Raw genomic sequence first — 25881 nt, 5'->3', positions numbered from 1 at the left:
TCCTAGATGTCACAGAGGAATTTCCTAGGATTTGGGTCTATTTTAAATTTTAATACTTACTTCCCTGCAACATTTCCTGAAAAAAGAGAACAAAGGGCCCCAAACGCAAGCCTTCCACACTGGCATTTTGCTTCTTTTTACTTTTAGAATTCAGAAAATGCCTAAGAGCACAGTCAAGTACCAGCTCTGGTTGCCTGTTCAGCTTACTTTTTTCTTTTTTCTTACTTTCTTCTTTGTGGTGCTGGGGGTTGATCTCAGGGCCTGATGCACGCTAGGCAAGTGCTTTATCACTGAGCTATACCACTAGCCTTAGGCTCTTTTTAAAAATAATACTTAAGTGATATATGTCTCCTTCTCTCACCCTAAACTTGCCATGCAATTTGGAGGTGTGTGTGCATGCATGCATGCGTGTGTGCATGTGCGCATGTGTGTGTGTGTTACAATGACCTAGCTTATCTCTAGAGTCAGACTGACCGGGCATAGCCCTCAGCTCAATTATCTGTGTGCACACTCGAGTCACCTCCCCCAGCTTGAGCTTCCTCTCCCCCGAGGTGAAAATGCCTATTGCACAGAGCTGGGGCCATGAAAGAAGCCACCTGTCTACCGGCTTGGAACAATGCCCAGCAGACTGCTAGTGCCCGGTGAAGCTATAATACAAACAGACATTGTTATCTGTATCCTCAAGGATGCTACAGGACTTTTGTTAACAGTTTGGAATGAATGTCTAAACCAAAATTGATCTGGAGGAGGCTGCATCCCTAAAGATTGTCTATACCGTGCCTCTTTTCTGTTTCTGCCAAATATGTCTCAAGGGTGCCCAGAGGTTGAGTATACTGTCAGAATTAGATTGAGACGTCTGTTTTGGTTCAGAAACCCATGGAATTCCAGGTGAATTTGAATGTATTTCCTCTATGATTCCACAAAAGCAGCTTAGGATTAAGACAAATGTCAGACTCAATCCAGTTCAAACATTTGTCCCCAGAGCCTTCTGAGGGTGGGCAAACAAGATGCAAGATGCTAACGCCTAGTTATGCCAGCTGCTGTAACCAACAATGATAAGCCGGGGCTCTTCTCAGGAAGAGACTTCTATGGGAAATGGCTACGAACACAGATTATAGGAAACTTGGGAATCTCCTAGTGCACACCGGTTTTGTTTCAGATCACATGGGTTAGGTATACAGATATAGAGAAGGCTGCAAGCAGAGCTCTGGGTGGCTGGCAGACCAGAGCTAGCTTATACATAGCTGTCTCAGGTGGCGGCTACATTACAGAGATGTCTATGAATGACGGTATTTCTATCACAAGAAGGACATACCGTAGCCATTACTGTACCTCACTATGCATGGTTACTAACCTGAAGTAAGAGAGGGGTTCTGTCCTGTGTTCCTCACTATGAACCCTCTTACCTGAAAGGGGTGGGATTTTTGTTTTCGTTCCTCCCCTGGACAGTGGGGGAAAATGTCTACCTAGCAAGTCAGTTTTCATTTACTTACTTGTGGGACCAGTTAACTTTCAAATCGTCCAGGTAGTAAGTGACAAAGGAATACAGCCGGATGCCCTCTGCAGTGCTCTGAATTTTCAGGTCTGTAGCGGACAAAGCTGAGGAAGAAAACAGCACAGTTCAAGCGCGGTAAGCTCACCCTGAGAGGAGTGTACCGAAGTATTTGTTATGGGAAGGAAATGGGAACTTACCTATCTTCCTGCATACTTCCGTCATCAGTTCCTGGAAGGCTGCAGACAGAGGGTCACAGGCAAAACTTTAGCATGAGCACATTCCATATAAGGTCTAATTTCAAGCTGTAGCCCTCGGAAACTCCCTGTCTGGCGAAAGCCATTTGATGGGAGGTGAATATGTTGACCTACTGATAATTAGTGGGTTTTGGTGAAATAACATAATTTTCATAAGGGTTTTAAAAAGATTTCTGCTTGTTTTGACTTGTTTTCCTTGAACTGTTTGTAACTAATGTTATAGGAACATTCTAGAAAAGGCCACACTGAGATTTCCAGGAAGTCTGTTGGCTTTGGAAGACTCTTCTCAAGTCTGGGGACGCCTTAGTTTGAATTACAGGAGTTTGTTATCTGTGACATCAACTCCTAATGAATTTACTGTCTAGGCTGCTTGGACGCCCTCTGCCCAAAAATACGGCGGCCCCCACCTCTTCTGAGAGCTGGATGGTGAACGCTAAGGCTTCTGCGGCTTGACTTCAATCCTGCCGTACTGAGGAAGAGAACTGGAGGTTTGGGGTGGGGTTGTAGGTAGCTTCTAATTATCATGATATGTTTGTCCTTAGTCTCTGAAGACTGGAAGCTGCTGCTTTGCTAATTGCAAGGCTTCATCACATTTCCTACACAAATCTTTCTTAGCACCCTTAACAATGAACCATTTTTTAGGATGTTTCTCACAGAAGGTTTAGATCCGAGAACATTTTTGTTCAGCTGTGAGAAAAATGATGATTTAAATTGGAAACAGCCTTCTAGAGTTCTATGGGCTATAAATTTATCTAAGGATCAAAAGTATACTTTTGATTTCTAGGAAGTCTAAAAGGGAAAATATTTTTGAAAAAGAACAGTAGGTCGCTCTGCTGGAATTTCAATTAAACCAAAAATCACTGGACACAAATCAGCATGACTTCTGTAGCCAGCCCAGCTCCAGTCGTAATTCTGGAAGCTGTGGAGCCCACAAGACAGACCCTAACAGCTGGTAGTCACCTTCATCCACAAGTTTCAGCCTGCTCTTATCTTTTCCTCGGTCATCTTTCAGGATAACTTCGTAAAATCCAGCATCTTTCTTGGAAAACTGAGGAGAGAATGAACATTACAGTTGATCACAGTTCACATATGGTTCTGCAGTTGTGTGTCTCTGTGTGTGCATATATGAATGTGTGTGTGAGTGTATGTTCATGTGTGTATGAGTGTATACTGTGCGACAATGGGCTTTTATCCTGTCACTTGTATTATTTTTAATAAAATGCTGATTGGCCAGTAGCCAGGCTGGAAGTAGAGGCGGGGCAACAAGAACAGGAGAATTCTGGGTAGAGGAAAGCTCAGTCTGCAGTTGTCACCCAGACATAAAGAACACAGGTGTGAGAATGATGAAAGGTACCAAGCCATGTGGCTAACACAGAAAAGAATTATGGGTTAAGGTGTAAGAATTAATTAATAAGAAGCCTGAGCTAATAGGCCAACCTGTTTATGACTAATGTAGGTCTCTGTGTATTTCTTTAGGACTGAACAACTGTGGGACCTGGGGGGACAGAAAGCTCTGCCAACATGTGGGTATGCATGAATGTTTATACAACAAGCATGTGTGAAGAGGCCACAGATCAACCTTGGGTATTCCCCTTCAGAAGCCAGCTGCCATGTTTGTTTGTTTCTAACAGTTTATTTTATGTGTATGAGTGTTCTGACTGTACATATGTCTCTACACCATATGCATGTTGTGACTGGGGACAGTGGCCCAGATCTCTAAAGAAATCAGTCCCAAACTATTTTATTTGAGGAAGGATTACAAGAAAGTTAATAGAAGAGGTCATTGGATCCCCTGGAATCGGAGTTACAGATGCCTGTGAGCTGGAAATCAAATCCAGGTCCTCTGGAAGAGCGACCAGTGCTCTTAACCACTGAGCCCTATCTCCAGCTCCGACCCAGCACCCGGAGCTTACTAGCACCTGGAGCTCTCCAACTCAGCCAGACCAGCTGGCCACAAAGCCCGGGGATCCATCTGTCTCCGGATCTCTACCACTGGGATTCTAAGTACGTTCCTCTAGCAGTTAGATGGAAGCTGTGGTGAGTCCTTCGGGCATGGAACAACTGATGAATGTAGTTTCTGCTGAGGCAGCTCTTGCATCTGTAGCCACCCACCTCTGTGATGAGCAGGGTACAAATGCCATCCTTAAAATCATGCTTCTCATCCACCGATATCTCCCGTTCATCTTTGTACCACACAATGTGAGTCTCCTTTTTAATATTTGCCACCTGTAGGAAGAATCATAATTGCCCTCCTTGAAATAAGGAAACAAATGTTATTCCTATGATGGTAAGCAGTTTTTAAGGCATTGGGGTATTAAATTAGAAAAAAACACAGAGTCAGAAGACACAGATTTGTAAAGAAAACAGTCCCAAGCTATTGTGGTCGAGAAAGGTTTACAATAAGGTGAACACCAGTGACTAAACCTATCGAGAGGATCTCTATTTCCAGCGGTAAAAGTTGTCTTAACATCGTATTTCCATGACAAATGCAGTAACACTGCACTGGTTGGTGGAACTGCTTCCTGCATGAATATACAGGACCAACTGGACTAGAATGGAAACTGTCCCATTGCCAGGCTCATTCTCAAAGCAGTGGGGAGATCAGGGATCAGGCCAGCATGTGCAATATTGTTTCAAAAGCAGCTTAAAATTGATGCCAAGGAAAAGTACCATGTACCCATTAAATCAAGGGAAATCAAGGAAGTGAAGTACTCTCCAACTTTAAAACAAAGTCATTGGCCCAGAGTGGCATGGTGGTAAGTCCCAGTGATATCAGAGGATTGCATGAGCCCAGGGGTTTGAAAGCAGCCTGGCTAACATGTGAGACCCTGCTTCCAGTGCAGAGTTCTTAGGTAGACATGGAAAGAAAGGATGCCATATGTTAACATAAACGCTTAAACAAAAATAAAAATCCCCAAACTAAAGAAAGACAATTCCTACAGCATTAAAATAGTCTTCCAGTGGAATAACAGGATGAATACGCTTCAATATATATCTGAAAATTTATAAAATGGATAAATGTGTTGTAATAAGAGATTATAAATATATGTAAAAAAGAAGTAAGTCTTAATAACTTAATTACTTAGCAGTTTTGAAAGGATGCATTAGATCCTAACCCATACATCATAATATAAAACCATTGCATATTCTTAGAGGGATCCTAAGCTTTTTCTGCAACAGTTGAATTATTTTTCACAAAGAAGAATATATCCATGTATTTCTTGAAAATTAAAAATTGTATGAAAGAGTAAGACTTCATGAAAATCAGAAAAACAAAACAACCCCTCCCCCAAAGATCACACCGAACAGCTGGTAAGAGGATATATGACTGCAAGACAAACATGGAGAAATGTTTACTTGTGCTGGTTTAAGTGAGGATGGTCCCCATGGGCTCAGATATTTGAATACTTTGTATCCAGTTGGTAGAACTGTTTGGAAAGGATTAGGAGGTGTGGCCTTATAGGTGGAGGTATGTCACTAGGGATTGGCATTGAGGTTTAAAAAGACTCCCTGCCATTCCTGTAGCACAAATAATAAAAACCCAGACATAGATAATGGGGTTCAACCTGAAGATCAGAAAAGCAAAGTAGCCAGTCACTAGAGAGACCTTTTACCTCTACCAAAGCCGGGCGGTGGTGGCGCACGCCTTTAATCCCAGCACTCGGGAGGCAGAGGCAGGCAGATCTCTGGGAGTTCAAGGCCAGCCTGGTCTACAAGAGCTAGTTCCAGGACAGGCTCCAAATCTACAGAGAAACCCTGTCTCGAAAAACAAAAAACAAACAAACAAACAAAATCTTCAGACCAAAAGGATGAGATCCTGTCTCCATGAATCCTCAGACTTCACACTCCCCTGAGTTCCTGTCTCTTCCCCTTTATCTTCCTCTCTCCACCCAGCCATATCACTTCTGTCTCCACCTCCCTGGTGCTGGGATTAAAGGTGTGGGACCCCAAGGCTGGGATCACCTTTGTGTATACTCTGTTTGTCTTTTAGACAGATTCCATCTTGTGTAGCTCAGGGTAGCCTAGAACACACAGAGATCCGTCTGCCTCTGTCTCCCAAGTCCTGGGATTAAAGGTGCATGCCATCACTCCCTGGCCTGTATGGCTGATTAGTGTGGCTGCTTTGCCCTCTGATCTTCAGGCAAGCTTTATTTACTAAAACACAAATAGCCAGGTGGTGGTGGCGCACACCTTTAATCCCAGCACTCGGGAGGCAGAGGCAGGCTGATCTCTGTGAGTTCGAGGCCAGCCTGGTCTACAAAAGCTAGTTCCAGAATAGGATCCAAAACTACAGGAAAACCTGTCTTAAAAAAAAACACACAAATAATATGCCACTTTATATTCCCAGTGTGCTCTCTCTGCTGCTTGCTTTGTTTGACATGCATGCTCTCAGCTGTTCCTGTCTCCATCCATTGCTCTGCCATCATACACTCTAACCCTCAGGAACCATGAGCTCAATTGAACATTGTCTTTTATAAGATGCTTTGGTCATGATGCTTTATCACAGCAACCAAAAAGTAATTATATATTCATTATAAACAAAAGTATTCATGTTTTCCTACACTGAAAGAATTTCAGCTACGTTGTGGATGTAGCTCAGAGGTGGAGTACAAGGCCCTGCAAAACATACACACACACACACACACACACACACACACACACCCTGAAAAAGATCATCTAGCAAGTGAACATAAGAAGCAGTACTGTTTAAACAAGAGTAAAGTCAGTACACAAAAGGTTATTAACTGGTTTTTAAATTACAGCAATCTATTGTGTTACTAGGTAACACAGATAAAGATAACCAACTTGGAAATCTGCATCTGGACTGGAAAAAATTAGAAATGCTCTGGGTTTGCTGAGCATACCAATCTTTTTATTGTTTATTGTACTATACATTTTTCTCTGCACCCCTCCCTTCCTCTCCCATCCCCTTCTACCCTCTCCAGTGATCTCCACACTCGCAATTTACAGGAGATCTTGTCTTTTTCTCCTTCCTAGGTAGATCCATGTATGTCTCTCTTAGGGTCCTTTGTGTTGTCTAGGTTCTCTGGGGTTGTGGAGTGTAGGCTAATTTTTCTTTGCTTTGTGTCTAAAAGCCACTTATGAGTGAGTACATATGATATTTATCTTTCTGCGCCTGGGTTACTTCCGCCAATGTGTTTTTTAATAGATCCATCCATTTGCACGCAAATTTCAAGATCTATTTTTTTCTTTTTTTAACCGCTGAGTAGTACTCCATTGTGTATATGTACCACATTTTCTTTATCCATTCTTCTTTGATGGGCATTTAGGTTGTTTCCAGGTTCCGGCGATTACAAACAATGCTGCTATGAACATAGTTGAGCACATGTCCTTTGGTATTATTGAGAATCCTTTGGGTATATGTCCAAAAGTGGTATTGCTGGGTCTTGAGGTAGAGTGTTTCCTCATTTTCCGATTTCCAAAGCAGCTGTTCAAGTTTGCACTCCCACCAGCAATGGAGGAGTGTTCTCCTTATCCCACATTCTCTCCAACATAAGATGTCATCAGTGTTTTTGATCTTGGTCATTCTGGCAGGTGTAAGATGGAATCTCTGAGCCATTTTGATTTGCATTCCTCTGATGGCTAAGGACGTTGAACATTTCCTTAAGTGTCTTTCAGCCATTTGAGATTCGTCTGTTCAGAGTTCTCTGTTTAGATCTGTACCCCATTTTTTATTGGATTATTTGTTCTTTTGATGTCAAGTTTCTTGAGTTCTTTGTATATTTTGGACATCAGTCCTCTGTCCGATGTGATTGGGGTTGGTGAAGATCTTTTCCCAATCTATAGGTCACCGTTTTGTCTTGTTGACCACGTCCTTTGCTTTATAGAAGCTTCTCAGTTTCAGGAGGTCCCATTTATTAATTGTGAGCATACCAATTATGTATGTGTGTGCATTGTCTGCATGGATATATGTGTACCACATGTGAATCTGGTACTCACAGAACCCAGAAGAGGATGTTGGATCCCCTAAAACTGAGTCACAGACACTTATGAGCTGCCACGTATGCGTCGGGAACTGAAGCCAGGTCCTCTATAGGAGCAACCACTGCTCCTTTTAGTGTTTTTGAGCAGGGTCTCATTATGTAGCCTTAGCTGGTCTAGAACTTACACAGATTCACTCTGTCTCCAGGTGCTAGGATTAAAGGCATGGGCATCATACCCACCTCAGCCCCATCTTATCCATTGAGCCATCCCTGCAGCCCCATCTCTCTGTGGTTTCTTGAAGCCAGGGTGCTTCCAGCTCCTGCTCTAGGTGGACTTTGTCTCCTGGGCTGTCACCTTGGGTAGCAAAGGGAATATTTGTGTGTGTGGACTCCTGTAGTGGAATAATACCCAACAGTGTTTTGTGGGCAAGCTAGGGCTCTTTCTCAGTCCTTTGGAGTAAACCACCTGGGGCTCACGTGAGTCTCATGAGTCTAAACATTTAGCTCACATACTCCATGAAGTATAAAGTAGAATAGTAAATTGCTAAATTTGCATAAGGTTCCCCAGTGATGTAAGAAAGAAGGTTTGTTCAGATCAGACTGAGATGATTAAACAGGGCCTTGGGATGAGTAGAAGGTCATTTTGGGCCTTGGAGCAGCAGCACAGTAGATGATGTGTGAACAGCCATTACTACTTTTAGGCTCCTCTTTGCTGTTCAGAACCCGGGGAGGGATCTGGTTCTGCTGATGAGAAGTCATTAGAAGAGGACTCCAGAGCCCACCACCCAGACAGCCCCAGGTAGCACAAAAGGAGAAGGACCGGACATGTGGCTTCAGGGAAGGGTGGATTATAGAGACACAATGCAGACGAGATGCTGAGTGAGAGCAGCGGGCCAGGTGCACGAAGGATGGTGACGGGGAGGCTGTAGGTTCCAGCGGCTGCTGAGAATGAGTTTTTCAAGTTTATCATCTCCCGAGGGGCAGAAATCTAGAATTGATTTTTCTTACATAGGTCTGCTAAGTTGCTGCTTCTTTGACTTTATCAGGCCTAGCAGTGACTGGGGACTTTGTCTCCAGTTTTATGACTATGCCAGATCCATGGTTCCTGTCTTGAGTCAACATGACCCCAGTCGACTTAACCCAACAATTCCTTCACTAAAATTTCATTTTAATTGGGGACAAACTTCTTTTATGAGTTGAATAGTCTTGCTATATAACCCCCAGGCTGTCCTCTAGGTCCTAGGCCTAAAGGATCCTCCTGAGAGGATATGATGGTACCATCATACTCAGCTCCCCAAAGTCTTAATTCAGAGTTAGGGACTAAATTCAGGGCCTTGTACATAGTAGACAAGTGCTCTGCCCCTGAGCTACAGCCCCAAACCCTTTAAACTCTCAACGATTTCCTCAGCTAAAAATGCAATGCTAAGTGTACTGCAGCTTAGAATGCTGTTTTGAATCCCTCCTCACTGATCTTCCCAGAGGCTAAGACCATGGACAGTTCCCAACTCCAGTCCCTGAAAGGAGGAGCACAGAGGCAAGACAGGGAGACACAGCTGGGCACACTCAGCTATGTTTCTGTGCAAATCTCATGACTTAGAGAAGCTCACCGAATAAGACAGGAGTTGGAGTGGGCCAGGAATAGTCTACCACTTAGAACGCAGATTTAGCGTAAAATGAAAGTAACGTGTGACGTTCTGCGATTGACAGAAGGTGGCCACCCTAACCTAAAGGCCAAACCCATGGCTCCACAACCTGCAGCTTTCTGATCATTAGCATGTGTCTTAGTTAGGGGTTCTATTGCTGCAACAAAACACCATGACCCAAAAGCACGTTGGGGAGGAAAGGTTTGTCTGGCTTATACTTCTCCATTGCTGTTCTTCACTGAAGGAAGTCAGGACAGGAACCCAACCAAGCAGGGCAGGATCCTGGAGGCAGGAGCTGATGCAGAGGCCGTGGAAGAGTGCTGCTTACTGGTTTGCTTCCCATGGCTTGCTTAGCCTGCATTCGTATAGAACCTAGGACCAGCAGCCCAGGGAAGACACACCACCTACCATAGGCTGGGCTCTTCCCCCATTGATCACTAAATGAGAAAACGCCTTACAGCTGGATCTCATGGAGGCATTGCCTCAGCAGACGCTCCCTCCTCTCTGATGACTCTAGCTTGTGTCAAGTTGACACATAAAACCAGGCAGCGGAGCATGGAACCACAAGTGGAACATTCCACACTACACAGTCCTGCTTCATTTGCAAAATTATTCAAAATAATGCACGGAATGCCTTCGGGTTATGTCTGAGTATATGTGAAACATAAATGAATTTTATATTTGGATTTGAGTTCTCTCAGACATTTCACTATACAAACAAAATAAAAAATATTCCAAAATCTCAAATAAAACAAAATTAGCCCTAAACACCAAGCACTTATGATGTAAATCACTTTGGAGAAGGGACGCTAAAGCTGTGGCTGGAGAGTTCATGCCAGTCTGTAGCTCTGGTGACACATTCCCTATCACAGTTTCCTGCTGGTTTACTCAGAGCAGTCAACAGCACAGCGCCTGTTGCTCATCACTCTGGATTAAATAGCGGAAGAGGAAAAACGGGTCCTTGTTCCACACACAGTCTCATTTTTATTCCTCCTGAGACGAGTATTAAAAATGCATCCATCTCCTACCTTGCATTTCTTTAAAAAAATTTTTTTATTGATTTTATTGAGCTATACATTTTCTCTGCTCCCCTTTCTGCCTCTCCCCCCCCCCGCCTCTCCCCTCCCTTTCAGCCCTCTCCCATGGTCCCCATGCTCCCCCTTACCTTGCATTTCAATAGCACGTTACATTCACCAGTCACTTCCCAGCTCAAATACTCAGCAAAATGGGGGCCTGGGAAATTTTAATGACATAAGCAATCTTTTAATTAGCTGTAAATGCAAGATCAAAGTTCATCTTAAATCTTGAGGCGATTTATGTTTGAAGTAAGATTTTCTCATGATTGTGAATTTAGTTTTAAAATATTTTAATGTCTACATATTTAATAACATCTATTTTAAATTATTATCTTACCAAGCATTAACATAACCATGCTGCTCATTTAACTTTGCTATAGAAATAACCTTGGAATATTTTATACAAAAAAAATGTCTATTTTTACCTTGTTTCCTGATCCATTCTTGTCGCTGGAATTCAGCTTCTTTCTGGAGCGTCTTATAAACTAGAAATTGAAAAACAAGGAAGTGTGAAATTGAATTGAGCAGCACGAATACGCACAACAACCACTATACTAAGTGGCCTATTTTCATTACATGGTATTCAGGGATTGTGATGGCCCTGCTTGTTCTGATGTTTATAGAGACGGCCTTTGAAAACTAAATAGCTTTGTGTATATGTGAGTCTGTGTGTGTGTGTGTGTGTGTGTGTGTGTGTGAGTGTGTGTGTGTGTGTATATATATATGGTTCTGTCTGTACTGCAGCTTTCTAGGTTGAAAAATTTAGTAATATGTACTTGTTTGCATGTGAAACTATTTAATTGTGCCTGAAAACCAGGAACAATTTTTGTGCTTTTTTTTTAAAAAAAAAAAAGAAATGTTCATTTCAAGGCAATGGGATACTATGAGAAGTATTGACTAGATTTTATAATGGGATACTGTGGGAAGTATTGACTAGATTTTATAATGGGATACTGTGGGAAGTATTGACTAGATTTTATAATGGGATACTGTGGGAAGTACTGACTAGCTACTGTAATGGGATACTCTGGGAAGTATTGACTAGATTTTGTAATGGGATACTGTGGGAAGTATTGACTAGATTTTGTAATGGGATACCATGGAAAGTATTGATTAGATTTTGTAATGGGATACCATGGAAAGTATTGATTAGATTTTGTAATGGGATACTATGGGAAGTGTTGACTAGATTTTGTAATGGGATACTATGGGAAGTATTGACTAGCTATTGTAATGGGATACTCTGGGAAGTATTGACTAGATTTTGTAATGGGATACTGTGGGAAGTATTGACTAGATTTTATAATGGGATACTGTGGGAAGTATTGAGTAGACTTTGTAATGGAATACTCTGGGAAGTATTGATTAGATTTTGTAATGGGATACTATAGGAAGTTTGACTGGATTTTGTAATGGGATACTGTGGGAAGTATTGACTAGATTTTGTAATTTGACTCAGGATACACTAAACACTTCCAGATGCCAGTCACGGGATCTCTTTTAAGCCATGAGGTATTTGCATTGAAATAAGTAGCCAAGTGTTCCCTGACTATCCCTCAGAATTCTTACCATCTCCAATCAGAACAAGAGTAGAGTGGCCAGTTGCTTTTCCATCTTGAATCTGGAATGTGTATGTTCCCTCGTCCTCATCCTGCAGCTTCTCCATGAACATTTCAATAATGCCAGTGTTCCGGTCAATGTGCATCTTGTATTTCTTCGATGTGAAAAGATAAAGAGAGAGAAATCAGAAAGGAAAACATTTGGCTTTGAAGGCAATAACCCTGATAAAATTAAAATGAACCCCAAAGAATCATAATTTTAAAATATCTACACAACTAAGAAAATTGCTTAAAAATCTTATTCCTGGAAAAGGGAACATTATGTGAGTGTGTGAATTAGACAGGAATTGATTATGAATATTTTGAAATTTCAACAATATGGCCACCCAAACAAGACCTTCACAGTTGATATGCCAATATACATGGGGGAAATCTCATAAAGCCTCATCCCTAAATGAGAGCTATGGGCAAGCAACAGCTGCCAAGAGAGGGAGAAACAGTCTTTCCTAGGATGAGCTCCCTGATAGGTTATCCAGTCCCAGGTAGTCAACCCTAAGCACATACATATACAAACCACACTCAATGGACTCAGTAGGTTGTATTAAGAGGTCATGAACTTAAAAGGGAGTAGGAGAGCATGGGAGGGGTTGGAGAAGAAGTTGGAGGGATAGAAATGATGTATATATAGTACAATGGATGAAATTATTTTTAAAAATTAAATATAAATAAAATATTAAATATATATATTTGGTTTTTCGAGACAGGGTTTCTCTGTGGCTTTGGTGCCTGTCCTGGAACTAGCTCTGTAGACCAGGCTAGTCTTGAACTCACAGAGATCCGCCTGCCTCTGCCTCCTGAATGCTGGGATTAAAGGCATTTAATTGGAAAAAATAGGGAGGGGAAAGAAAGCCTACCGGCCCTTCAAAAATTTCCTTCTCGTTAAATATGTAGTTGACTTTGGCGTTGCCAGACAGCTTCTCAGCTTGCATCCAAAACCGAACCTGACCTTTCTCCAAAATTTCAACTGCCAATTCTGACTTAGTTGGGACAGCTAGGAAAAAATAAAGATAGACATAGTAAGTGATCACATTGGCAAACAACAATACTGATATAGACATTCTAACAAGGAAAAAGAGTCAATACCAATAGCAATGCAGACCCCTGCTTCCTTCAAGACACAGAGACAGTGAGCATCTTACAGGGAGACCTCAGAATACAGGACAGAGGCCTTGGCTGTTATTCTTGGGATGTCACCCCTATTGAATCATTATTGTCCCAATTGTAAAAACAGAGAAGGTGAAGTGATGTATAGGGGAACATCTGGTTAACATCTGTGACTCTCCACTGCAGCTTTAGTCAAGGTTATTCAAGGGCATTCACAAGGAAAAATGAAGAGTTCTCAGATGGCCCAGGATGGCCAGCACCTAGGCCTAAGTCTGCTAGGAACAAGCTCTGTAGCAGTCAAGCTGCAGAGATGTCTTTCTTTGCATTTTCCTCTGTCCACTCCATAGAATCTCTACAGGTTTGCTCTGCTTGGACATTCTGTACCAAGGAGATGCACTTGGAGAGAGAAGACAGACTCTGGGGCTGAAACAAGATCTTGAACAGTTGCTCCCCTCCTTAAGCCTGTCAACATGGATATGGTGTGCCTCACTTGACAGTCAGACAATTAACTATGGTACAAGGGGGAAACATTAACATACCATGAATAATGATCAGTAATTGGAAGGCAAGTCTCTGTTCCCCCACCAAGTTCACTGATGAGAAAGCTGAATGCTAAGTAAGAGTCATTACATCTAGGCCACAGAGCTAAGCCCGTGATTATCCCTGCTATTCTGAGCTGTTCTTTGTCCCAGTTCCATTTCTCTGATGGACACTGTGGTTTTCCAGTGTGATAAATGTCTGAGTGAAGCAGATAAAGGACAGTCCCCAAGACCAGAGGCCAACCTTACTACAAACAGGTCTTGAGGATGGAAAGCATCATTTAGAAACGTCTGGAGATGCCATCACGGAGGTCCTAACATGTGAGTGGTTGGACTTGGAATGGCAATGCAAAGGAAGGGACTGGCTTCCTTGGGAGCCTTTGATGTTCTCTGTCTGACCTGAATCACAAGAATACTGTCTAGAAGAAAAGAGACCACCATGAATTCCCTGAGGGCACAGAGCAAACATGGCATGTGCCTACATGGAGGCAGACTTTGTCATGGTTATGGGAACAGCACTGGAGTCAGCCCTTGGGCTTCACCAGCTATATGCAACTGGTCTAGCTGTTAGTCCCCGGCCTCATGTTCTTAACCTCTAGAATTAAACTACCACAGTACGGAGCCTTTCCAGGTCAGTGTATGTCCAAATGACATATTCCATATAAATGCCCTAGAAAGGGCCTGGCACATAATAAATGCTGGCTAGTAGTATTTTGGTATCTGTTTTCCCTCCAGTTGCTTCAATAATATCCTATAATTACAAAGCATAATGTGTTGACAACTAGGAAATACATAGCAGTGTGTCTATATTTATGGCTGTAGGCTTATGTGTGTGCACACAATACATCACTTGTATAGATGGGACAAGATGCAGACAAGTTCGTCTGCAGATGACGAACTGGGAGGCAGGATGTTAACGATGCCACATACTTTACCCTCTGACTCACCACACTGCAACTCAATATCATTACTGGCACAGCAGGCCATATTATTTTCAGATTTTACATCTATACTTTTCATTTATCTTTTCCCTTTCTTAGACACAAATCACCTTCTCTGGCAGTTTAGAAAACATATTATTGGTAGAGTGAAGGCGCATGCTTAACGGCTTTGAAAATATTTTTAAAATGGCTTTACAGAGGAGAATTTACTACATTAAAGGATAAAGGAACCGAATATCTAAAATTTACATTCAGTGAGAAATAAGACTTTTAAAACCTTATAAATATGAACAAAAGGACGTAATGTTTTCCTTGACCAGGAAGAAGTGGGTATGAATTCAAAAATTAGATATGCTGCTTTGACCCTTGTGGAAGATCTCTGAAAATGTTCCTTTAGTGACGTCATCACTGTGGCCGGGGAAAGAAAATACTGGAACTGTGCCATTTAAAATGTGGTTTCAAGGGTTTAAGGAAAACTTCACTGGCCTGAGGATTTGATGCTCATGCTCAGAGTTTGAAACACACCCTTGGGCTTGCCCTTTGTGCCAACCACATTGTCACAGCTGGTCTCTAACAGGAAGCTCGAGTTTGCTGTCACCCCCTCTCCAAGAAGCCACAATTATAATAATCCTTAGGCTTATGCAAGATACAACTTCTCAGTGTAGGTGACAACAAGATGAGTCAGCTACGACTTCCTTAATTATACTACCTCCAAGCCTATATGATCATCAGACCACGGGAGGCCCAGGGAATGTGAGGTCAGCAGTGACGCCCTGTCTTGACTTCTCTCCCCACCATTTTGTAGCCTAAGTTTAAGTGTTGTTGGGGAAGCTGTTGCCTGGATACGTGAGCAGTATTTACTAACTAGATTAGTACTTCTCTCCACTTCTACCAGGCTTGAGTCAAGGATGTAAACATGTACCTTAGAGACAGCTTCTTATTAGGTCCTAAGAACAGTCACAACAGCCAATCCTAGAAAACGAAACCAAAGCCCAGGGAAATGGAAGCGATTTGCTCAGGGTCACAGGACAAAGAATGTCCAGGGAGGCTGTCACCTTCTGTACAGTTTTCAAAATTAACTTTTCAGTCATCATCTACAAGAATATCTCCAGTTCCATGGCTAATAAACACACAGAGGAAGTGAGGGCCATGTGCTGGGATCTCCTGGAACTCCATAGTTACAAAGGAGTAAACATGTGTAAGCATCGGGGAAGCCTAGTTCAAAAGAGAGAGAGCGAAGGATAATAAATATGCCGTGAATATGGAAAACAAGTAAATATGCTGTAAGCACCGAGGAGTCTTTTAGGCTCTTCCTTGAAAAGAGGGAGCGTATCTACCACTTTTTAGTCTGCTTTCTCAAACGCCAGATTGTTTTTCTCTGGAGGTGTCTCTACTTTGGCCACTGGGTAAGAGATCGTTTCAGACCAGTGAGCCTTTTGGGTGTTATTTTCTTTCCCTTCTCTTAGGTGTCCACGGTGGAGTTTAATCTTTTATAAGGGAGGTGCCTTATTTAGGACGAATAAATAGTTCAGAAGGGCTCTTCTTCTTTACCCTATTTTCCAAGAGTATAAAGTGTTGTCATTAGATTGCCTTTATTTAGACATTTGAATATTCTATTACAAGCCAGCATTGCAGATTTGCCTAAAACGTATAAATGAGTATCATTAGGAGATACAAATGTGATCCAAAATTGAAGAACATAATTACCCATACTACACCTACAGATCTTCATACCGCTCTGTTGAATGAAGCAGGAAGTGTGTTTCTATTTCTTTTCTTTTTTTCTTTCCTCCCCTCCTTCTCTCTCTCTCTCTCTCTCTCTCTCTCTCTCTCTCTCTCTCTCTCTCTCTCTCTCTTTTCTGTTTGCTTTCTTTACAGACAGGGTCCTAGGTAGCGCAGGCTGGCCTCTATCTTCCTATTTTGCTATATAGCCTAGGATGACCTTGAACTTCTGATATTCCTGCCTCTACCTGGGATAACAGGTGTATACCACCACATCTGGTTCAAATCCAGACATCTGTGAGTGCTATGAAGGTACTCTACCAACCATAGCCCCATGAAGTAGTTTTTCTATGTCAGTACCTTTGCATTTCTGTAGAAAAATGGCAAAGAAAAGTGTCATTTCTAGAAAGTTCTTCTGTGGACACCGGCATGTGATGTATATCCCAAGCATTCCCTATCTCTCTTTCTCTTCCCTCCATGCCTCCTTGCCCCCACTTTCCTCCCTCTGACAGGTAGCCCAGACCAGACCATGAACTCACGACTTCCCTGTCTCTATCTTCAGCTTGTATTTTAAAGCTCTTAGGTAAAGACAGGGTTCGTGTTAAGTTGTCTAGTCCAGCCTTGAACTTAGCAGCCCAGGCAAGCTTTGAACTTGCCTTCCTCTTGTCTCCGCCTACAGAGTGACTAAGATCACAGGACTGAGCCATCAGGTAGGGCTTCAAACTCCTCCTAATCTCATGGGAGCTGTCATTTGTTCTATCACAAGGTGACGCTGGTAAAACTAGAATCTGTGACCGCACCTAGGATACTTACTTGGGAACTTGTGCTCCTGACTGAGGGCAAGCAGACGTTTTATTTCTGTGTGGGGAAACAGAAGACAAACCTTTACCTTCTAAAACAAGTGTCACGTGGTGATAACAGGAAAACTAAAGCAACATCAGATCAGACCTAGGAGTGCACGGATTTTAAACTTACCTTCTTCATCTATCAAGTAGCTTGATGCTATGCCGTCAGTGTCTGTCACATCACAAGAATAGATGCCCAAGTCATCTGTCCCGAGGTCTTTGAAGGTCATTTTTGTCCTTCAAAACAAAATATTTTTCTTAGAAATGAGCCTGAAAGGTCTGTGTAACTGTCAACTCACCCTATGGCTGATCCCCTGGACATGATACTCCTTTCGTGTGGGACACTTGTCATATCCCTACCTACCTCCTCACTCCCACTAAGCTAAAGTTTGGTAACTCTTGCTGTCTTGGGTGGAGTGTCATTTCCACTAGGGAGCCTTTTCTGACCTCTTGTAGGATGATGGGGCACAGGTATGAATGCCCTGTCTCCAAGCTGTGGTGCATATATATAACACACATCCTCCAAAGACATTTTCCTGGCTGGCTGGGGAGTCTAAGTTTTTCTCCTCTTGGGCAGACTGCAGGTGACTCTGGCTGTTTCTATGTTATTCCTGTACTTCTCTTAAGAACTGACACGACACTGGGCTATCCCCCTGTGTAATGCTTGTGCCTTCAGAGACAGGCTTCTGCTTTGCTTTCTGTTGCGTCCATGGCACCCAGCACCTGTCTGGAACACAGCGTATGAATTAATGAACAGACCAGTATTCTAGATTGTTGTGTTTTTTCACTTTGGCGAGCTCCATTACCAGTCATGGTGTCTGTCATCTAAGATCAACTAAACATTTAAATGTTAAGTGAATAAACTAGGAGAAAAGTTGATAATTGAATGTCTTTTTCTTTAGCCAAATGTGTTCTCCTCCAAGAACCGTGCATTAGAGGAGTATTTTTTTTTTTTTGGTTTTTTTCGAGACAGGGTTTCTCTGTGGTTTTGGAGCCTGTCCTGGAACTAGCTCTTCTAGACCAGGCTGGTCTCGAACTCACAGAGATCCGCCTGCCTCTGCCTCCTGAGTGCTGGGATTAAAGGCGTGCACCACCACCGCCCAGCTAGAGGAGTATTTTAAGGCTTATACTGGCTATGTGCTTTTATAACGCCAGACATAAAATAGCTATGACTTCATCTTCTTATTCCCAGGAAGTTAAGTAGGGGGCAAGGAGCTTATTTCATGTTCTTATGGTGAAACTGGACTGAGTTATTAGAGAAATTCCTTACTTATTGCCTTTGCTTTCGACTTCTAACCGTGGAGAGCCATCAGTAGGTACGTAATCTTTGGACCAGACGAATTCTGACTTGGGCGTCATCTGGTCACATTCAAAGTTCAAGGAAATGACTCCATCGTCATCCACATTTACAACCAACTCTTTGGTACCTAGAGGATCATAAAAAAGGCATTTGGGACTTGTCATAGAAACCAGTTACCTAAGAATTCTTGTGTTGAGATGCCTTCTTTTATTTAGCCTTAGACTAAGAGCTATCCCTGGCCCAGGGATAGGTCCCTAGTGTTCACTGCAATTCAACTTCTATTCTATAACATGGGATTAACCAAATCTGTTGTGTTTCATACGTGAAGTCAACACTACAGCTCACTGTGTCTGTCCAGAACTGAGGAGAAGCTGACTGACATGGAAGTCACAGAGAGGGAATGGATTCGATTGTCATTATGAACAGTCTTAGGCAAAGGAAACGTTGATTTATGACTTTGCTTCAATAAGTCTCCCAAATAAAATAACTCTGTATGATTTTCTTTTAAAATCCAGGAATCAATCTTGAAATGCATCACATCCCTTGAACTTATCCCCATTTAAATTTGAATATGATTCAGTAATAATCTTCTCTAGGTTGCTGCTAAAATCGCTGAGGTTATGGGGTGAGTGGAAGACGTTCCCACAAACATTCTTCCTTTGAAAAGGACATAATTCTGGGTGAGAGAATGTATGTAATGCTTACTCATTCGACTTTCTCCTGGAAATTTCTCTCTAGACTTTTAAAAAATGTCTTTCTAACCTTTTCTGGTGACGTACTAGATATAGGATTTATTGAAAAACTGACGTCCAATATAGCAATTTAAAGTTTGTACATCAGCACATCTAAGGCCAAAGCCAGCTTGGAAGAAGCAAAATGTGCTCTACTTATACAAATTCAGTCTTGTATAACTTGGTTTGGTTTAATATAAGGAAAATTGTATTTAGTCTCAGAAAGATACAGTTTTATTCTTTTTCAAGTATTAGAAAACTTTCCTATAGATTTTTTCCCAAAGGGATCTATTTTGTCTGTAGATATCACCATGAAAGCCAATCATCCTGGGCACTGTCCAATATAACCATCAATGGAGGCAGAGAGTGCCAATGTCCTACTAGGGACGTTCAAGAAGAAACCGAGCCCAGACAATGAGTGACAGGCTATTGGATCCCGATCCCAATAGCTGATATATTTGTGTTCTTACTGATGGCAATGCACACTTTAACTTCCACATCTGTGTATATGTCCAGAAAGTGATGGTTAACACATATAAAGAGTGGAAAGAACCCTTGTTTAAGCAGATTTTTTGACGTCTTATTTTAAAGAGATGTTTATTATCATAGTTGACTCATAAGTGACCTAAAATAGCAATCAATCAAATGCTTAATTGTTCCTGAAGTGAAGCATCTGCCATATGGTCCTTGTAAAGTTGTAGGCCCTGTCTTATTTCTGTTCCTGACAGCACATGACTCATGACATAATGCTCACACCCATGTTATAAAGTCCTAACCAATTTAGACAAAGGCTGGTGCTGAAGAGTCTTTGTGCCCAGGTAGTATTACAACACAGAGTTTTCAAGAGTCACTGTGAGAATACAAAGTCAGCATATTTGTATCACTATAATGAGGACAGAAGTGATGGGTGTTAATGAAATCTTTTAACTTTTTGCATAGTGTTTACTTGGGAAGCATTACCAATTATTCATATTTATTATGTTCTTACCTGTAATCCTTTTCCAGAGAAAATGAATCACTCTGCTTGCTCTTTATTATAGTAAAGACATGACTTAAGTTTGTAAAGAAAAGTATTATTTGGACTAAAAACTTGATTTATTTTTTTCTTCTAAAGCTAAATACTAGAGTTTGACAAACAGGAGCAGTTCTACGAGCTTCACCTTTGTTCCAGTTCTGTAGAGAACCTTTGAACTCTAAAGCCTCACCCACTTACAACCTGGCCACAAAACAAGAAATAAAAACACACAGCTCCCTGAGAGTCAATGCTCATGGATCAAAGTCCACTCTTGAGGGTCCTACTCACACTGGAGAATTCCGGACTGTCACATGGAATCTACTTATATTTCACTAGTGACAGTTCTGATAACCCTAACTGGTTTCTTCCAGGTTAAGCTTAAATAGAGACGGTTTTCCTATGACTTCTACATCCAGAACAGCCACAAGACTGCTGGCTGCGATAATCCAGCCTTATGAATACTCCAGTCAGGACTGACCATAATCCTAAATTTTCTTTGGGTCCCCATGAGATTATCAGCACCCCCAATTAGCAAGAAGTATCCTAGAAAACTACATTCCCCAAAAATAGATTATGGATGTTTGTCTTTGTTTAGAGGGTTGGTTACAAGTTATTATTGGTAATGGTAAGGAAAAAAAACTAAACAAAGGAAATTAGATTCAAGGTTCTTGTTTTGAAAAGAAAAAAGGGGATAGGATAAAGGGGTAGATGATTAAATCTACTCTAAAAATAAAAAAAAGGGAGAATATAGATATGATAAGATAAAAAGGTAGATTATTGAATCTTTTAAAAAGCAGCTATTAGTTTTAAATGTATTACATTGGATTGGACTTTTGTATATTATGTACAAATTTTTGTATATTGATACAAATTTGAGATTAATTTTGTTAAAAAACATATTGCACATATGTTTCTACTCTTGTTCAAGGTATTGTACCTATACAGCTCGTTTAACAATGTAATGCAAATTTCTAGTCTTTGAAGGTTATTATTACCAGTTTAGGATAATAAGGAAATGCAGCTTAGTAATTAGTCACCTATTATAATCAAACCTGTAGTCACATTAGGTAAGATATAGTTTAGATAGACAGGTCATCTTCAAGCACTTCAGATATCTCCAGAATATGGCATTTAAAATGTTTTAATAACATAGGCATTTTCATGACAAAGAGACATGTCTGCTCCAGGCAGCACCAATCTACTTCAGAGAAGATAACGGACATGGAAGAAACTCCACATGGAGTTTTCTTTCTTTGTGGCAAAAGTAAACCACAGGACAACAAAACGACCTTGCCTCAACTGCTGACAGTATGCTGTCCTAATCGGACAAGCAGGACACAAAAGAAAGTGACTTGACTACCAAACATTGTCAAGACATGGAGGGACAGCCCTTCAGAATATCCTGATTCACAGAAAAGTCTGTCAGATATGCTAGGACTGTAGGTCAGCTGTTTCTGTCATCACTCACATTTTTTTGGAAATCACTTACTGGTACTTCCTGCTTACTCAACTAATATTATTTCCTTCTCAGGTCTCTGCAGTAGTTGAAGACTAGTTATAGTTAGTTTGCCTTGTTTACCAGATGCAGAAAGCAAGCTATGACAGAAAGTAAATTAGGTATAAGACTTTGGACTCACAAATATGGGATAGATATGGAGTATTTTCTCTGAATTTGTCAAATGCAAATGAACTAGACATTGTTGATGTCCTTAATATAGTCATTGTACTTACTGTATATAGTTTTCTTATATTAGTTTTAGCCTTCTTTTTTATTTCTGGCAAAAGGGGAAATATAGTAATATTTAATTTGTATTTTAATAAATAAATATTTAAGAATCATAAAGTATTCTTAAATTTACTTTCTGCTGTCTGTGGCGATGGTATCTTTAGGGGATCCTAAAAAGAAATTTTGGGTTAATTGCTATGTCCTGTGAGAGGCAACTGTATCTAATTTTTTGCACAGTCTACATGTAATGGGAAAGTGCAGGGCTTGTCTCAAGTCCTAGCTAGAGTAGTCTGTTAGGCTGGATCATCTCAGCTAGCCACACCGAAATTATTCTGAGCAATCTAGTTTCAGCTTCGTGGTGTTATCCTAGTCCTGGAGGAGTCATCATTGTGAGGCCCCATCTTCCTTATGGAGACTTTTGGGTTAGGTGTGCTCATGGTTCACTGCAAAAAAACTGATGGAGACTCAAACCCAAAATCATGTGCAGGAAGGTAGATGAAACCTTTTTCTAGAATTAGTTAGTACTCCATGTGACCATTAATATGACAAAAAGTTTAACATATATATATATATATGTGTGTGTGTGTGTGTGTTATACCTTATATATATCTTATACCTTAAGAAAAACTGTCTTCTAATTAAGAGGTGTCTCTTGTTCAAATTGAATCTTTATCAATTTTGATATATCCATAGTTTTTCTTCTTCTGTGGAAACAAAATCAAAAACCCTTCCCCAACATAACACATGGTCTGGTTTCTATTCTGAGGTCAGTAGTACATCTTTAAGTATATTGGTTGATTTAATTCCATAGTTTTTTCCCTACTATTCCATGTCTCTCTGCAGCTGTTGTTTCTTTTTCACTAGTATGTAAAAAATTTAAAATTAATAAAGCATTATGCAATCTATTTCCGGGGGGTATTTTTCATCCCTTTTGGTTTATTTAACACGTCCTTTAGAGTTCGAGTTGATCTTTTTATAACTGCCTGTCCTGTAGAATTGTGTGGTAAATCTATAATATGGTTTATATTATAATAAGCAAAGAACTGTTTAATTTTCTTAGAGACATATGGTGGACCATTGTCTGTCTTTATTTATGCAGGTATACCCATGATGGCCATAACTTATAGCAAATGTGTGATTACCAAATCGGCATTTTCCAAACCCAAAGCAACTGTCTATTGAAAACCTGAACATAAGTTTCAATAGTTTGGTGTACATATTTTAATTTTCCAAATCCTACAAAATGGAACACATTTATCTGCCATATTGCATTTCTTTGAATACCCTTTGTGTTACTTCCTGCAGCTAGTGGTGTTTGGTTATTTAAAGAACCAGTAGGACATCTCCTTATAATTTCCTTGGCTTGTTACCATGTAATGGAAGAGTCCTTTTTTAAAACCTTTGCTATTGATATGATGTTTTTGTGAAAGTATGAGGCCTTTAGTACATTTCCAATCAATAATTGATCAATTTCTGTATTACCTTGTGCTAGAGTACCTGACAGACCCATATGGGATTGGATGTACATTGGATGATGTCTATTACTGATTTTATCTTGTACCTGAATAAATAATGAAGTCAATTCTGTGTCATCTGATATAAATTCAGCGATTTTTTTTTTTAATTTATTTATTTATTAAAGATTTCTGTCTCTTCCCCGCCACCGCCTCCCATTTCCCTCCCCCTCCCCCAATTAAGTCTCCCCCAGCCCGAAAAGCAATCAGGGTTCCCTGTCCTGTGGGAAGTCCAAGGAACCCCCACCTCCATCCAGGTTTAGTAAGGTGAGCATCCAAACTGCCTAGGCTCCCACAAAGCCAGTGCGTGCAGTAGGATCAGAAACCCATTGCCATTGTTCTTGAGTTCTCAGTAGTCCTCATTGTCCGCTATGTTCAGAGAGTCTGGTTTTATCCCAGGCTTTTCCAGACCCAGGCCAATTCAGCGATTTCAATATGCTAAACAACTCTTTCCACTTATTGAAAATCAGTAACTATGTTGAGAGATTCTTTAAAGTCCCTTAGTACCATGAAAATAGCATATAATTCTGACTTTTCGACAGAATCATAAGGGCTTTGTTCCACTTTACTTATATTTTCTGATTTGTAACCTGCCTTTCCTGATTTGTTTGCATCAGTATAGAATGTACAGGCTCTAGTTATTGGTGTGTCCCATACAATACGAGGAAGGATCCAGTTAGCTCTCTTTTTAAGTTGAATTCTCTCGCTTTTGGGATAGTTGTTGTTAATCTCCCCCCAAAAATTACTACAAGCTCTTTACCAGGATTCACTGGTAAACACGTTAAGAACTGAAAACAACCAGAAGGAAGATATACAAATAAACACCTTCTTACCAGTAGAGATATCACTAAATTGCAACCCTGTTCCACAAATAAGGTTGGTACTTATGGCTCTGAGCTATATGCAAAAAGTATTAAGTTGTAGTACATGCATCAAAAAGTAGTTATTGAAACAATCTTTTCAATAGAATTTCAAAGTCTTAAAATGAAAATCAGAGAATTGATGATTGTGGTAAACTCAGATAAATAGAACAGTTGGATACTTAAAACCAATGTTATTTATTTATTTACTTATTTTATGGTGCTGAGTATCAAACTCAGGCTAGGTTTAATAGCCAAATATCTCTAAACACAAGTGTGTGCCAGGATAGAATGGTCAAGCTTAGTTGATGTCCTAATGCCTCAATAGTGTTAAGAGAAGAAGAGAGAACTAACTCATTGAAGTTTTACGGAGATTAATTTTTGTAATGTAACTGGTAATATTATATGAAATATGAAGTGAAACAAAAGATGTTTTCTTTTCTATATTTCCTTTCAAATATGCTATTTAAACCTTAACTGATGCATTCCCTTTATCTCAAACACGTGTGAATCTTACCTCATTATCTTATAACTGACATCTAACCTAAGAAATATGATAGTTTATAATTTTGGAAAAGAACATGGTTGTTCTGTGTTTTTTTTAATTCAATTATAACTTAAAAATAACTAGTTTCTAGGATAGACAGTGATGTAGGAATCAGTTGCAGATTCAGCTAGTATCTAAGCATTTTCCTTGTCTGTGAAACTTTTCTTGGTCAATTATATCGGATTGGCACATGGTAACATAGTAGCAAGTAGAGAGGTGTGAACATTTCTCCAACCTGTGCAAATTTAATTGTACCTATGATGGATGACGGTAGTTAATTTATTTTAATAGTTGGACAATAAAGAGAACAGATAAAACCAGTTTGAACTATTTGGGTCTTAAGGTTTAAAATATAAAATGTTATGAAGATGACTATTTATTTAGCAGCATTTTATTCTCCAAAATGTTTTGCTGGTTCTTTAATTATTGAGAACAGAGTTAAATTCTGTAAAGGTAAAAACTCCATCTTCCATATTTTCTGTACATACATGTTCTGGGCACTGGGCTGAAAAATGTGACTTAAAAAAAACATAGTTAAAAACTGTTATGATATTTTGTTGGAGCATGTTATAGTAAAGCTTCCACATGACATAAATATTTTGATAAACGTCAAGTGAAATGAAGGCACTCTCCTAGTGGTCATAGCTTTCCTACTTCATTTTACACGTACTGTCCAAGCAAGACCCACGCCTGCTGTTCTGCCGTCAAGAAAGGACTCCTGCGAGTAGTTTTATCTAACGGAAAGGCCAACCCACTTTCCCAGGAAGTGTGTTGGAAAAGGGAACCAAAGTTTTCAATGACTCGGGATTTTTCAGGAACAACTTGTGAATTTGTTTAAAAAACATGAAGGTTCACGTGGCCCATGGAGATTAGAGCAGAGAAAATGAAGGGTGATTTTGGACTGACAAGGCTTTAAAGATTGCCCTGAGGCTTCAGAGATGGCTCAGTGATTAGGAGTGTGTTCTTCTCCTATAGAGACCTGTGTTTGGCTCCCAGCATTCACAG

At 40.5% G+C, this 25881-nt stretch overlaps 1 protein-coding gene across 1 annotated transcript in view; it reads right to left on the bottom strand.

Moving 5' to 3' along the window:
* The window catches only part of Myom1 (myomesin 1), a 126816-nt gene that overhangs the window by 11082 nt on the left and 89853 nt on the right, over window positions 1-25881 (bottom strand). The window contains exons 22-32 of the mRNA XM_075955986.1: window positions 18454-18610; window positions 17314-17420; window positions 17152-17196; window positions 12887-13023; window positions 11983-12127; window positions 10839-10898; window positions 10503-10570; window positions 3862-3975; window positions 2710-2797; window positions 1693-1731; window positions 1494-1599 (exon numbers count right to left, since the gene is read on the bottom strand). Of these exons, the coding sequence (XP_075812101.1) occupies window positions 1494-1599; window positions 1693-1731; window positions 2710-2797; window positions 3862-3975; window positions 10503-10570; window positions 10839-10898; window positions 11983-12127; window positions 12887-13023; window positions 17152-17196; window positions 17314-17420; window positions 18454-18610 (1066 nt within the window). The remainder of the gene's footprint in view (window positions 1-1493; window positions 1600-1692; window positions 1732-2709; window positions 2798-3861; window positions 3976-10502; window positions 10571-10838; window positions 10899-11982; window positions 12128-12886; window positions 13024-17151; window positions 17197-17313; window positions 17421-18453; window positions 18611-25881) is intronic.

The sequence above is a fragment of the Microtus pennsylvanicus genome, chromosome 22 (assembly GCF_037038515.1).
Source record: "Microtus pennsylvanicus isolate mMicPen1 chromosome 22, mMicPen1.hap1, whole genome shotgun sequence".
Taxonomy (NCBI): domain Eukaryota; kingdom Metazoa; phylum Chordata; class Mammalia; order Rodentia; family Cricetidae; genus Microtus; species Microtus pennsylvanicus.
Note: the sequence above shows the minus strand (reverse complement) of the source record. Positions and strands in the feature narration are given on the sequence as shown.